Raw genomic sequence first — 14,691 nt, 5'->3', positions numbered from 1 at the left:
AGATAGCAGTATATAGTGGTACAGAGAACCATGTATAGTAAGATAGTAGTGTATAGTGGTACAGAGAACCATGTATATTAAGATAGTAGTGTATAGTGGTACAGAGCACCATGTATAGTAAGATAGTAGTGTATAGTGGTACAGAGCACCATGTTTAGTAAGATAGTAGTGTATAGTGGTACAGAGAACCATGTCTGCACAAACTCTGAGCTGGCAGAGATCAGAAACACATGTTGCACCTTCCAGTTGCTCTTATTTATATAATGTCTACATATTACACAACACTTTACAGAGAATGTCTAATTATTTACATCAGTTTGGAGCTTACAATCTATAGTTCTTACCAAACGGGAACTTCGCCTCCACGAAAACTACTGTAGGCACATTTTTAGTTTGCAAAGGTGCCTCCCTAAAGTGGAGTGTACATGTGCCAGGAGGAGCATCTAGGGTCACTAGTACGAAATGAAGGCCTCTTGCGGTGTGCATGCTGTACGTTTCCTGAATTCTGGATATTTCAGCTGTAGTTTTCCTATCACCGTATGGTCATGTTTGTTTAGTTAATCTGTACGGAACAGTTATTTATATTTACTGAAGTTTACTTCACAATTTTTCTTTCACAGTAAACCCAGAAGATCAGCTTGAAGCTCTGTGCAGCTACCTCTGCTTACCTGCCAATTTGTTTCTCCTTTTTCAAGAGTACTGGGACACTATGAAACCACTTATTCAGAGGTACAATATTTGTTGTAGACCTGTAGTCATACTTAAATCACCAGTGCAACATCGCCAAGATAGTTAATATGCTGCTTCCAAAGCTTGAACAGTACACTCCAAAATGTTAACACAGACAATGCAGTGAATTCAGTTTAGAATTTTTGAGATTTTACTAATGTTTCAGATGGCTGTTTTAAAGTAACTTGAAACTACATTAAGTATAGCAATTATATGTGGTTTTGTTACATCGTTGATGGGACAAATTAATTTGATAAAGTTCCAGAAAGAGTACACCTTGATGAGTATTTCTGTAACTGATATATAGTGGCCCCATGATTTCTATTAGTTTCTATTTTATTGGAATGTTCATATCCTGCAATGCAGACAGTGTGTGAATTAGGTCTAATCTTAATACACCACCTGATGTAATGCTTTATCACACTTAGCATGATCTATAAAATTGGCTGAGCAGGTTTAGTCTGGATAATTTAGGAGTCTACAGTCACAATTCTCTCTCTGTCTATTCCCTAGGTGGGGCTCCGATCCAGCTGTTATGAGCGTCCTCACTGGTAAAACAACAGCAATCAGGTTAGACTAATTCTAGGTCAATTTCAGTTAGGTTGCAGAACATTTTTCAATGCATAACAGACTTTCTGTCAATAAATTAAATGAAGAAGTCAGCAGAGAACCATTCAGAGTGTATAGTGGTACAGAGCACCATGTAGTATCACTAACAGAGTATCTAATGACATAGGCCATCATACATCTGGTTGTAGGTACCCAAGAAAACGCAACACCTTAACAGAGCTGCCTGAGGACTACAGTGTCCTACTTAATCAAGCCTCCCATTTCAGGTGAGGTTCTCCCTCCAATTTTATAATGCATGTTCTTCTACTGAGCTGCAGTTTACAGTACCTGTTTTTACACATGGTGGTGTGTTTAGGTGTCCAAAGTCTCAGGATGCTGAAAGGAAACACCCTATGCTGTGTCTGCTGTGTGGAGCCATCCTGTGCTCTGAGAACACCTGCTGTCAGGAGGTGGTGAATGGGGAGGAGCTCGGGGCTTGTACCGCACATGCGCTGCAATGTGGAGCTGGAATCTGTATATTCCTTAAGTAAGTCATTTCACCATGTCAAACATAACTGCTGTGTTCTATCTTTGTATTAGCAGTCTACATGTAAGGCTGCTCACTTATTCCATATTTGTTCTGTACAAGTTAACCCGTGCATGATACTCATGCATTCTAGTCAAATCAAGCTACTTAAGGTGTTAAGAAGGTTCTTGTCATGCATTTGGGCCTAGCCCAGGCCTCCTCAGGGGAAGAGCGTTACTTCCCGACGCAAGCAGCCTTTTTTAACGTGGTTTTGTCCACATGTCATCACCTCATCCTTCATTGCCACATCCTTCATCAAACTACTTAAGGTGTTAAAAACTCCCCACTGTCACCCCCGGCAACCACCAACCACTCCCAACTGTCACTTCTCCTTCAAGAAATATATAGGTCAGTGTATAACTCTGCCCAGCAGGTGGCGCTGCAGCTTGGTTTTTTTTTTCTCCCACACACGCCACTAGGCATTTATATAGTAGATAGGCGATCAAAGACTGTATATACTGCTTTTATATAATGGTGTATTCTTTGTTTTTCAGTGTTCATTGTAAGGTACAATAGATGACTTTTGGTTTAGTTAGACTATTAAAGCAGTACATTAAATGTTGTATTTTTGTTGCAGAATTAGAGAATGTAAAGTGGTTCTCATTGAGGGGAAAACTAGAGGTTGCATGTACCCGGCTCCCTATTTGGATGAGTATGGAGAGACTGACCCGGGTCTAAAGTAAGATTTATTTTCTACCCTCTTTTCCTTCGCACTGCTCTCATTTTAAATCACTATAAAGACTATTAAGCCTAAAATGTTTAAAGTTGTTTCAAGTCTGTCTTAATGGATTGATTGATGGGAAAGTGCATTTCCTGTGTATTGCAGAATTATTGAAGGTGTGTAAGATCTTAAGTGCAGGTTTTGTTTTGTATGCACATATAATAATAAGGGCAGCCTATAATATCTGATAATGATACAATAACTTACAGTCGGCTGTATATATATTTGTGTGAATGTTAAAACATGTATTTTCTTATTGAATCAAATTGTAATTTTGGTTGGATTAGAGATTGGGTAATCCCATGTATTATTATTTATATTTTTTGTGATTACATCTCCAGGCGAGGGAACCCCCTGCGACTCTCTCACGAGCGATACCGCAAGCTGCACTTCCTGTGGCAGCAGCACTGCATCGTTGAGGAAATTGCCCGTAGCTTGGAAATAAGCCAAATATTTTTTGGCTTCAATTGGAGCCTGCTTTAAAGTTCATAACGGGTAAGAAGGAGTAGAGCTTTTTTCCAATCACATGATTGTTGTTACAACATACTAGTAAAAGTGACCAAGTTGTTGGAGTAAAAGTTCAGAAGGTATGTGTGTAATTCTGGCAAACATAAGTGAGTTGTTATGGTGAATGTGGAAGCATTAATGAAACATGTGCTGGAAGACACACATGGCCCCGAAACTTCATCCACCAACACAGTCCCTCAATCACACATGTGCAGTTACTTACACTTATTGGAATTAAGAGTAAATTTGGCTAGAAAGTGCAGTTTTGCAGCTGGGGGGAAGAGGGTGGTGCTCATTTAACTTGAGTGGGCAGATGTAGCTTAACTCTAAATTGCAGTGTTAATCATCATCAGTTATTTATATAGCGCCACTAATTCCGTAGCACTGTACAGAGAACTCATTCACATCAGACCCTGCCCCATTGGGGCTTACAGTCTAAATTCTCTAACATACACATACACAGACCGAGAGAGAGACTAGGGTTCATTTTTTTTTTTTATAGCAGCCAATTAACCTACCAGTATGTTTTTGGAGTGTGGGAGGAAGCCGGAGCACCCGGAGGAAACCCACGCAAACACGGGGAGAACATGCAAACTCCACACAGATAAGGCCATGGTCGGGAATCGAACTCATGACTCCAACATGTGTATGCTACATGCAAAAGTAGGCAGTATTTTCCCTGCATCCAAAAAACAAAATGCATTTGCACCTCGTGCATCGCAACATGCTCCTGTCCTGGTGAAAATTTGCGCTCTTCAGATGGGTTTGCACCTAACTTTCAATGAAGTCTGTGGTATTTTCTCCGTTTTCTAATTTTAATAACCTGCACAAAAGGAAGTAATTTCCAGCAACATTTTTTAGTATTAGGTGATATACTCTCTGTATAATATCCATACATACATACACTTTACATTATAAGAATATTGGCCATCACTGTGCCCAGGATAGGACAGCATTAATCTGAGCCGTCATACACATTGGTCAGTCACAGTTTTATTTATTTATTCATCATTTATTCACTCTCTGAGAGCAAAAATTAGCAAAACCCAGCCCTGTTGTCAGTCACGATGACCCTCACGGGTCCCGGAATTGAATAGCTCTCCAGTCGTTATATGCGTATAACTGGCAGGCAAAGCAATTTGCACTGTATTGTGTTGGCCACAAAGAGTTATTTATCCTGGGAAGTTAATACTTAGTGACATCAGGTGCACAATACAGCTGGCGTTCAGTCTATATACCACATTCCCTAATATTTAAAAATGTTTCCCTTTGCAACCATTGAAAAGAAAAAAAAGATCTAGGCATTTTAGATGAGCAGATTTTAGTAAAAGCAGACGTTTTCTGTAATATGTTCCTTTTAAAACTGCAGGAGAGGTACAGTTTGAAACCAGACACATGTTTTATTTGTGTATGTGTTGTTGATTTTTTTATTTTGTAAATTCACATATTTGTATTACATTTTAATGGGTGTCTTTCCTTTGTAGGGGCAAGCGTTGAATGATCTATTCCTTGACACCCTAATGACTGCACTCTATGTGGATATTTTTTTTAAGCGACATATGTTCTAGATGACTCATACTTGATTTGCCACACCCACATAAAGAAATCTGAGATATGTTGCGTTCTATAACTGTCTTTTATATGTTTACATCCGTTCTGATTATAACTGTTCAACTTTGCCAATTGTAAGCGGTTTCCTGTTATCATGGATAATTTCCACTTTTTCTAAAATAATAATTAATTGGTTTTATAATGGAATTCTGACCAATTTATGGAAAACGAAACAAAGCAGAGAATCAATACATAAATATCCCTTTACAATATGCATATTTCCATCTGTCTAATAGAAAAACGAATCCAAACAAAGTGTGTGAACGCACGTTGTGATGCAAAATGTAACTTTTCATTTAAGGTCATTCGTATAAGTTGGCAGTTTTGCACAATGTTTTGTAATGAAAGCGTACCTTTCGTGCCACTCAGTTGGAGAAGTTATTTCAAGGGCTGAATCTCTGTTCTTAAGAATTCAGCCTAACAATTCACTAGAAAATATTGACATTACTGAGGCATAAGTTCTAAAATGCCTCATGCCTCAGTGGTTGGTTTAGCCCATATATAACCGTGTGAAGTGAAAGGTACTCTTTAAAAGAGAATTAAACAAATATTTGTTTATCTTTCACATGTGTTTTAAGGATTGCTGGCCACATACACTTTTGACATCTTTGCAATATTGGGCTGACTGTCGTTAAGTGTGTGGCCTGAAACTAACCACTATGTCTGATGATCCAATCAGCAATTGGATGAGTGATGCTGGCAGTGGTCCGGGCACTCAGCCTGAGGGGCAAATGTCCAAATCTCGTCCAGTTTGACCAACTTTGTGTGCAACCAATTTGGACACTGATTGTGGCACTATAAACTGAGGCTCAGGATGTGTTTGTAGCTTTATTGTATTGAAGAACATGGTTGCTAATCTTGTAATGTGTAAATTATTTTGTTAGAAGCTGACAGAAGTGTTTTCACACTGTTGTGGCAGTTATAATCACTTCATGCATTGTCCATAAGTCATATATATTACGTGGGCAACTATGACAAATATTTCACATTGAACACTGCTGACAACAAAATGAGTAAGCTAGCTTGAATATAATTATATAGTGATCATTTTCAGTTAATATACCTTGTCCACGTGCATAAATGCAGCTGATTCCTTTCTATCCACTTCTCCTTCACAGACATAAAAATTATAATGCTCAACATAAAACTTATAATCAAAGGTTAATGATTTAAATAAGAGGATTCAGGGTTTGTCACTGCAGATTGTTACTATCCAAATGCAGTTGTCTATGCATTAACTACAAAGATGTATAGAGCTTATGGGTGGGGTTTGAGTTTGAAGTATAATTGATGCCTAAGTCAGAAGCTTTCAACCTTGGTCTCTCCAGCTGTTTAACTACAAGTTCCAGCAGGCTCAGGTAGCCAAGTGCTAACAAAGCTTGCTGAAACTTTTGGTAGAACAACTGAGTTACCTAAATCCGCTCTAAAATGTTTCCATTGATAACTGTCATTACAATACTTACCACGTGAGGTTAAACACTGAGCTGTTTATTAGTATGTATCATGCAGTCTCCTAACTATTGATAGACCTACAGCATTCTCAGCCTTTCTGCAATCGACTGAACTTAATACTGACAATGCATGCTGGGAAATGTAGTTCAGTAACAGCTGGTATGCCACATACTGCCATCCTTGTTACTTTCTGATTAATGCTATTATCTTTTGTAATATTAATATTTGATAATCTTTATTACTAGACACTGTGAGCACTGGTACATTTTTACTTAGAACTTATTTTGATAATGTTTGTTTAGGAGATTGCAACTGATAATTGCTCTCTGCTGGAACTTCTGAACATGCTCATAAAATATGGTCGAAATGACACACATGCTGTAACCCATAGCAACCAAGGTTTCATTATTTTAAAATTAACATTGAACAGTTTGCACCATGTTACTAAATAGGCCTTAGATTGTTTATGCCATTTTCAAAAATTGTACATTTTATTTGTATGACATTGTTGTGGTTTTTTTAGATACTGTACCTTATATGTATGTTTAAAGAAATAAAGTACATTCTCAAAAATCTAACTTTTTGTTTGTTTTCTGGTAAAATGCACTGGGGGTATATTTGAAAAGACACAAAATTTCCACAAATGGCGTTGTAATCCATAGTAGGTTATCAGACTAACTGTAAATGTTTTTTTTTTTTCTTGTGCCGATTATAAAGTAAAACATACTTGCCAACTTTCTAAAGTTGGCTTCCGGGAAGCTGCCGGGGGAGGTGAGCATGATGGGGACGGGGCTCCTAAACTCGCGTCATTTTACAGCAGGGGCGGGGCCACATGCCACAATTCCCAGTGCGTTTTGGACCTATTCTGCCCACTTCACTAGGAAGTGGGCAGATGCAGGAGATTGCCACACTCTCCCGAGAGTCCGTGAGACTCACGCGAAATGCAGGAGTCTCCCGGACATTCCGGGAGAGTTGGCAAGTATGAAGAAAAAGCAATCATTTGATTAGTTGGTTTGGGTTATAACATATATTTTCTTTGCACCAGTTGCCATAACTGTCCCTTATTATTATGACAGGGTAGTAGCATACAGTTTTGTGAGATCTCTGCCAGTTATTATAATGTTTGAAGAAATTAATACATTTTGTTTTTCTGTGTATACATCTTAACGTAGACCGGTCATCCCCACATAAAACGTCATTGTTATTCTTCAGACATCATGTAAGTGCCCAGATCATTATATCTACAATTCGTCCAAAGCTGCAAGCAGATGCAATATATCTGTTTCATCTTGTTCAATGCTGCTGAATCTATCTCCTTTCTCTCCTAGTGATATTGCACTGACTTTACAATACACCAAACACCTTCACATGAACCATTTTGTGGAATGAATTCATGAAAATGCCACGTACCAATTCACTTGCCCCAATGATGTCCGTGAATACAATTTTAAGGAGTAGGCATTTCTGGAACATATAACTGTTATGGTTTATAGATAATTTTTAAAGCACCAAAATCTTATTTCATGATAACGGAAGCATTTTGAGGCATAATTCTCCAGTTTTTCATAAAAATGCTCATGATTTGCATTTAAAATGAAAAAGTCTTATGATATTTTCCATGCAGTTTACCTTAGCGATGAAATACCCAGCCTTAACTTAATTCTGATTGCATTAAGTAGGAATGACCAATCAGCTAAGTCATCCACTTGAGCCTGTCTATTTCTGTCTCATGACAGATGTTAATCCCTGGCCAACTTGTATTTTCCTAATAGCCTTCATGTCTCTAAAAAAAACTAACCTTCAAAATATTGATGTCTTCCAGTTGTGTGTATTTCTGTATGTATGTATTGTGCAGTAAAGGATTCTGTTTGTTAGGAGAAAGTTGGGGCATGCCACAGGTGGGGTTAAATGATGCATTATAACAGTTTTGGGTGTAATTAATTAGCCAATCTGCTAAGTAGAGGTCACTGACTCCCAGCTTATTCAACATTGTGACATAGGTTTGAGAGGAATTGCCAATGTCTGTCCTGATACTCCACAGAGCTGAGCTGTGCCAAAGGTAATACTGTGGATATAATATGGGATACAAAAATGATTGATTAGTTGTTGCTAGCTGGCCAATTTGTTAGTCAGGGAAAGTAAATGTTTAGTCACTCTCCTTGGTGGAGTAGGAATTGTTTTCTGTTTTATTTTGATTGGGCCATTGTACCTCAAGTCCAGATTGTCTGAAAAATAAACATGAAAAACTTTAATAATGTTTACTGTCTAGTTCTTACTTGCTGCTTTGCAATAATCAATGTATAGCTATTTGTGTGTGTGTGTGTGTGTGTGTGTGTGTGTGTGTGTGTGTGTATTTTTATACACACATTTACAGACTGTAAGAATAATATACAATTTCACTTTCTCTGGACCCTTCCCATGGGAGTAGGCACCAAAAAGAGAAACACCAAGGCTGTAATGATAGGGAGGGTCACTGGCAGAATAATTGCTGCGAAATAGAATTTATTGAGACTTGGGGGGCCACATTTTGCCATAAGCTTGAACTTAGTGTTTCCTTAATGACTGAGACTATATAAGCTTGGCATGTCTCTATTTATTCATTTATTTTTTTAAAAGATTTATTTTTGGAAGGTCAAATATAAATACAACCAGCATTAAAATTGAATATAAATAATTAGAAACCAGAAAATACGACCAACGTAACATCTTAACAACTCAATGCAAAGGTATCGTATTAAGAGCATTGAAGATGACCAAGGATTATAAATAGCAAGAAGGGGGAAAGAAATAGGAATAAGAGAAAAGGACAGAGAGAGGGATAGAAAGAAAAAAGTAATTAGAGAGGAGGGGGTCCAAAAATTATATATTCTCAGGTGAAGGGAGACGAGTCTGAAAGAACGAAAGCCATGGATCCCAGACCTTGGTGAAAGATTTAGATGATTTATTATTAATGCTCGTCAAGTATTCCATTCGTTATATCTGCCAAACTCTGTTAATAATAATCTGAAGGCATGGGGAAGTCTGCTGCCGCCAGTCTACTGCGATTTGGCAGGCAGCTGCCGTGATAATATGTCTGGCCAACTTGTTCTGGTGTCGAGTCACCGAGGGTGCCCCCAGAGATAGAAGAAAGAATTTAGGCTCCAATGGCACTTCGACTTGGAATACCAATTAGATCAGTTGTTTAACATGGACCCAAAATCGTGTCGGCTTCAGACAGGTCCACCGTGTATGGAGGAAGGTACTTTGTGGGAGCACCCCAGCCAGTGTCGGACTGGGGCATGAAGGGCCCACCGGGGAACTGCAATGCTAGGGGCCCACCAGAGGGGGTGTGGCCAGTCATCATAGAGGCGAGACTAGACGCTAGAGGGGGAGTGGTCAGCCCACGAAGGACAGCTAGCACCATAGTGTAGTATATAAAGAATGCAGTGTGTGTATAAAGAGTACACAGTCTGACCTGCCCCTTAGATTGGGCAGAACAGTCACCATAAATCGGTATTGTCCCACTAGACCAGGCTTGGCTAACCTGTGGCACTCCAGGTGTTGTGAAACTACAAGCCCCAGCATGCTTTGCCAATATATAGCAGCTTATTGCTGGAAGGGTGTGCTGAGACTTGTAGTTTCACAACACCTGGAGTGCCACAGGTTAGCCAAGCCTGCACTAGACTCAGAATTTTTGACAGACTGTCCTACCTGTTGTTGTCACTTTTACCACCTGCAGCTGCTGGTTTCTTTAGTTGCTGCTTGTCTGGATCTTGGAATGTTGAGGGCCCTATTTGGAAAAAATAATGGGTACATTTAGAAGATTCCAACCAGCCCTGGCATTAAATCAATAGGACCAACAATTAATACTTAGGCCTTCCTCCAGCCACAACATTAAAGTTATAGTATTCCCATTTAATAAACCTATTTCCCTCCCCCCAGACAGCCCCTGCAATAAATCGCATTTATGTATAATACGTATAATAAATATACCTATTTCCCGCAACCGTCACTGCCATTAAATAATTCATATTCACATTTAATTAAAAGCCCCCAAACCACCCCATCTTAAATTAAATTGTCCCACCTTCACCCTACAAAGAAAATAGCACCCATTATTTAGCTACCACCTACCACACACACATTACATTGCCACAAGCCCGCTGTGCCATCACACACACATTACTGTGCCCCTTAATCACCATGCTGGGCCTCCTTATGATCAGACTGCGCCCTCCATGCTGTTTTTGCCCCCCCTTCATCACCCTGTGTCATGCTGCTTTTGTTTCCCCCTTCTCCTGGCCCCCCTTAACTCTGCCATCATGCTCCCCCTCCACTCTGCCTTCATGCTCCCCCTCCACTCTGCCTTCATGCTCCCCCTCCACTCTGCCTTCATGCTCCCCCTCCACTCTGCCTTCATGCTCCCCCTCCACTCTGCCTTCATGCTCCCCCTCCACTCTGCCTTCATGCTCCCCCTCCACTCTGCCATCATGCTCCCCCTCCACTCTGCCATCATGCTCCCCCTTCATGCTCCCCCTTCACGCTCCCCCTCCACTCTGCCATCATGCTCCCCCTTCACTCTGCCTTCATGCTCTCCCATCATGCTCCCCCTTCATGCTCTGCCATCATGCTCCCCCTCCACTCTGCCATCATGCTCCCCCTTCACTCTGCCATCATGCTCTCCCATCATGCTCCCCCTTCATGCTCTGCCATCATGCTCCCCCTCCACTCTGCCTTCATGCTCTGCCTTCATGCTCCCCCTCCACTCTGCCATCATACTCTGCCTTCATGCTCCCCCTTCATGCTCCCCCTTCATGCTACCCCTCCACTCTGTCTTCATGCTCTGCCTTCATGCTCCCCCTTCATTCTGCCTTCATACTCTGCCATCATGCTCCCCCTCCACTCTGCCTTCATACTCTGCCTTCATGCTCCCCCTTCATGCTCCCCCTTCATGCTCCCCCTTCACGCTCTGCCTTCATGCTCTGCCTTCATGCTCTCTTCTTTCTTCCATTCCCTCACTTACCTTTTCTATCTGATTCTTTATTCTCTTCTGTCTTCTGTCTTCTGTCTTCTGTCTGCGGCGCTCCTCACTGAATGTCGGGCGTGATGACGTCACGCCCGGCATTCAGTGCGCACGGAGCCAGCGCCGCAGACACGCAAGGTTTTTTTTGTTTTTTTTTGGTCTTCAGTTACTCGCTCCCCCACCAACGAAGAGGGGAGCGATCAGGGTCGGGGCCTACCGGGGGATAGACCGGTCCCCCGGCGGGCCAGTCCGACCCTGACCCCAGCCAACAGCGGTCAGGAAGCATTCTATGGAGCCGAGAGAGCACCTAGTACCCACCGGTACAATACCTTGTAAGCATTCTCTTTTATATTGACGCAGATGAAACTGGAGGCAGTATTCTCGTGAATCTCTGACCATTCTTCTTTGTTCAATAAAATTTCACCAAGGTCACGTTCCCAGGCTAGTTCATAGCATAGAAATTAGACCTTTTGTAGAGGAATGACGGAGACAAAGATTTTCAAAGGTAGTAAGTGATGGGGAGGAAAGGCGAGCTTTCACTGTGTTATGAAAGTGCCAGAATGCAGATATTGGTAACAGTATTTTGAGGGGATGTGTAGTCGAGATTGGATATTGTAAAATTGTCGTGGAGGTAAGGTCATTTAGAAAACGGACTCCCCGTAAAAGCCATGGCTGAAACCCCATGGGGAGAGGCCCGGAGAGAACTCTGGGGAATTAAATATTAGTATAATTGGAGAGGTGATGGAAGAGAGGCCGTATTTTCGAGAGAATGAGTCCCAAATTGCATGGGAGTGTGAAATGACTAGGTGAAGCTGGGAGCGTTTTGGGCAGCGAGCCCGTGGGAGCCAGAGGAGAGTAGATGGAGAGAGCATTCCCAGACCTTCCGCCTCAATATAGACTCTAGAAGATGCCGAACAACACCGAAAGACACATGGAGGAGGTGGGCGGAGAGGTAATAGCGTCTAAAATCGGGGATTCCCAGTCCCCCTCCCTGCGAGGGTCTCTGTAGAAGCTTGACGTGGACCCGGGGAAACTTGCCTTACCAAATGAATCTGGAAACATGGAATCTGGAAGTGGTGGAACTTGAAAACATAAGGGGGATGCGGATGAGAAGGGTCTGAAAAAGGTAAAGGAGTCTGGGGAGAATATTCATTTTTACAGCATTAATGCAACCTATCAAAGAAATATAGAGTTGTGACCATGTGACGAGGTCCGTTTTGATTTGGGCCAAAATTCGTGGCAAATTAGATTGGAAAAGCTGGTGGTGCTGTTTAGAGAAATATACCCCAAGATATTTGATTTTTTTTTTGGAGTCGTCAGTTAAATGGAAAAGAGCTCTCAAACAGCGACTTATCGCTCGGGTAACATAAAAGTGTAGGGGGTAAATGTATCAAGCTGAGAGTTTTCCAGCGGGTTTGAAAAGTAGAATGTACTGAATTATTATTATCATTTATTTGTTAGGCGCCACAAGGTTTCCGCAGCGCCGCACATAGTACAAACAGTAGACTATACAGGGTATAACAGTACAGAACAATAAACAAAAAGTACCAATACTTCAGAAACTCCAGGCAGGCAGATGCAATAGACACGGAGCAGAAGAACGGGTAAGGAGACAGGAGGGAAGAGGGCCCTGCTCAAGCGAGCTTACATCCTAAGGGAGGGTAAAACAGACCAGGCACAAGAGGAGCCAGTTAAGGGAATGGGAGAGAGGGGAGAATGAGCGGAGGAGATGGGGGTTAAGTGGATGGTTGGTAGGCTTTGAGAAAGAGGTGAGTTTTGAGTGCACGTTTGAAGGAGCACAGAGTAGAAGAGAGGCGGATGGAGCGAGGGAGGTCATTCCAGTGAAGGGGGGCTGCACGGGAAAAGTCCTGGATTCTGGAATGGGAAGAGGTGATCAGAGTGGAGGAGAGGCAGCGGTCATTGGCCGAGAGCAGGGAGCGGGCAGGAGTGTGAATGGAGAGGAGGTTAGAGATATAAGGGGCAGTAGAGCGGGAGAGAGCCTTGCAAGTGGTGGTGAGGAATTTGAAAAGAATTGTGTAGGGGAAGGGGAGCCAGTATAGGGCAATGAATAAATGATAGTTAGAATCTGGAGCCCGCCGGAAAACTCTCAGCTTGATACATTTGCCCCCAGGACTTCTGTCATGTCTGACTTGATCTTATAGCCTAAAAATGACCATAGAGTTCCAACTCAGCCAGGAGGGGGGGAATAGATGCCTTCGGATTAGACTGTCATGTGGTTTAAATCTATTATTCTTCTGGTGTTATCGGGGCTTGACGCCCCGGAATAAAACCCACCTGGTCAGGATTGCCAAGGGAAGGGAGAAGCCAGAATTTTTGCATAGATTTTTAGATCCACGTTAAGTACTGATATGGGCCTGTAGCTAGAACATAAAGAGGGGTTCTTCCCCGGCTTCGGGATAACAATGATATTATCTCTAGTAGTGGCAGAGTCGAAAGCAGCCCCTTCCAAAATTTTGTTAAAGAATTGTGTTAGATAAGGTCCCAGATCCCCGGCACATTTTTTTATAATATTGTGGAGTAAAACCATCAGGGCCTGGTGCTGAGGAGGCTTTAAGGGATTTTATGGCCGCCAGGACCTCAGGAAGTGTAATGTCCAAGTTCAGGGATGATTGGTGTGACTGATTGATTGTGGGAAGAGGGGTAGATGCGAGGTACTCCTCTAGTGTGGGTACCAAGGGGGCTCCACTGATTGGGGGGGGGGGGGGGGGGTGATGAGCGGTTATAAAGAGAGAAGTAAAATTCCCGGAACTGCTGGACTATCACCGTCAGGTCGTATGACTGGCACCCCGTTGGTGTATGGTGAAGTTTGTCTATATGACTCTGGGCTAGTTTCTTGCAAGTTTCTGAGCGAGAACTCAATCAGCCTTGTTGGCTTTGTCATAGTACCGCTGCTGGAGTTTTTGCATAGTGATAACGGACCTTCGGGAAAGGAGGGTATTAAGTTAGCCTTTCATTGTATCAATTTGAGTAATGATGGTTGGGTCTTGATTTGTCTCTTATTGGGAGAGAAGTGATGCAATTTTACATTCTAGGGATGACACTTCCTCCGCGGCCCTTCTTTTGGAGGCCGTAGTCAGGCTAATCAGGTGGCCTTGAATGGTGGCTTTATGAGCCTCCCATATAATACCAGGAGGTATGTTTGGGTTAGAGTTGTCTAGAAAGTAGTTAGAGATTGCGGTTTTAAGATCTAAGAGGGTGGACTGATTAAGCAGGAGGGAGTCATCTAGACGCCACCTACTGCGCTGTGGTGGTGTTTTGAGAAGGTTGAGGAGGAGAAACACCCCCGAGTGGTCAGTCCAGGAGAGCAGGGAAATGCCCTCCTGGGTCACATAGGAGGTGTCTCTTTATCTCTTAATGCAATTAAATTGAGCTGAAAACGATACCTGCTCTCAATACATTGAAAATGTCTATCAACTAGCAGTCAGACTCTTCTCTAGGCTGGGTTAAAGATATTAAACTATAGATTTAATTTTGGGATGAGAAACCCACTGAGCGGAAGCTGAACCTTTAACT

General features: G+C 42.0%; 1 protein-coding gene across 1 annotated transcript in view; it reads left to right on the top strand.

The window, feature by feature from the left end:
• UBR1 (ubiquitin protein ligase E3 component n-recognin 1) overlaps positions 1 to 6,733 on the top strand; it is a 103,931-nt gene extending 97,198 nt beyond the window's left edge. Inside the window, exons 42-48 of the mRNA XM_075193172.1 lie at positions 621 to 729; positions 1,243 to 1,299; positions 1,488 to 1,565; positions 1,655 to 1,825; positions 2,442 to 2,543; positions 2,927 to 3,080; positions 4,577 to 6,733. Coding sequence (XP_075049273.1) covers positions 621 to 729; positions 1,243 to 1,299; positions 1,488 to 1,565; positions 1,655 to 1,825; positions 2,442 to 2,543; positions 2,927 to 3,068 — 659 coding nt within the window. The 3' untranslated portion in view covers positions 3,069 to 3,080; positions 4,577 to 6,733. The remainder of the gene's footprint in view (positions 1 to 620; positions 730 to 1,242; positions 1,300 to 1,487; positions 1,566 to 1,654; positions 1,826 to 2,441; positions 2,544 to 2,926; positions 3,081 to 4,576) is intronic.
• Positions 6,734 to 14,691: the final 7,958 nt, after the last annotated feature.

This window comes from Mixophyes fleayi, chromosome 12 (genome assembly GCF_038048845.1).
Source record: "Mixophyes fleayi isolate aMixFle1 chromosome 12, aMixFle1.hap1, whole genome shotgun sequence".
Classification (NCBI taxonomy): domain Eukaryota; kingdom Metazoa; phylum Chordata; class Amphibia; order Anura; family Limnodynastidae; genus Mixophyes; species Mixophyes fleayi.
This window is presented reverse-complemented; position numbering and strand designations above follow the sequence as displayed.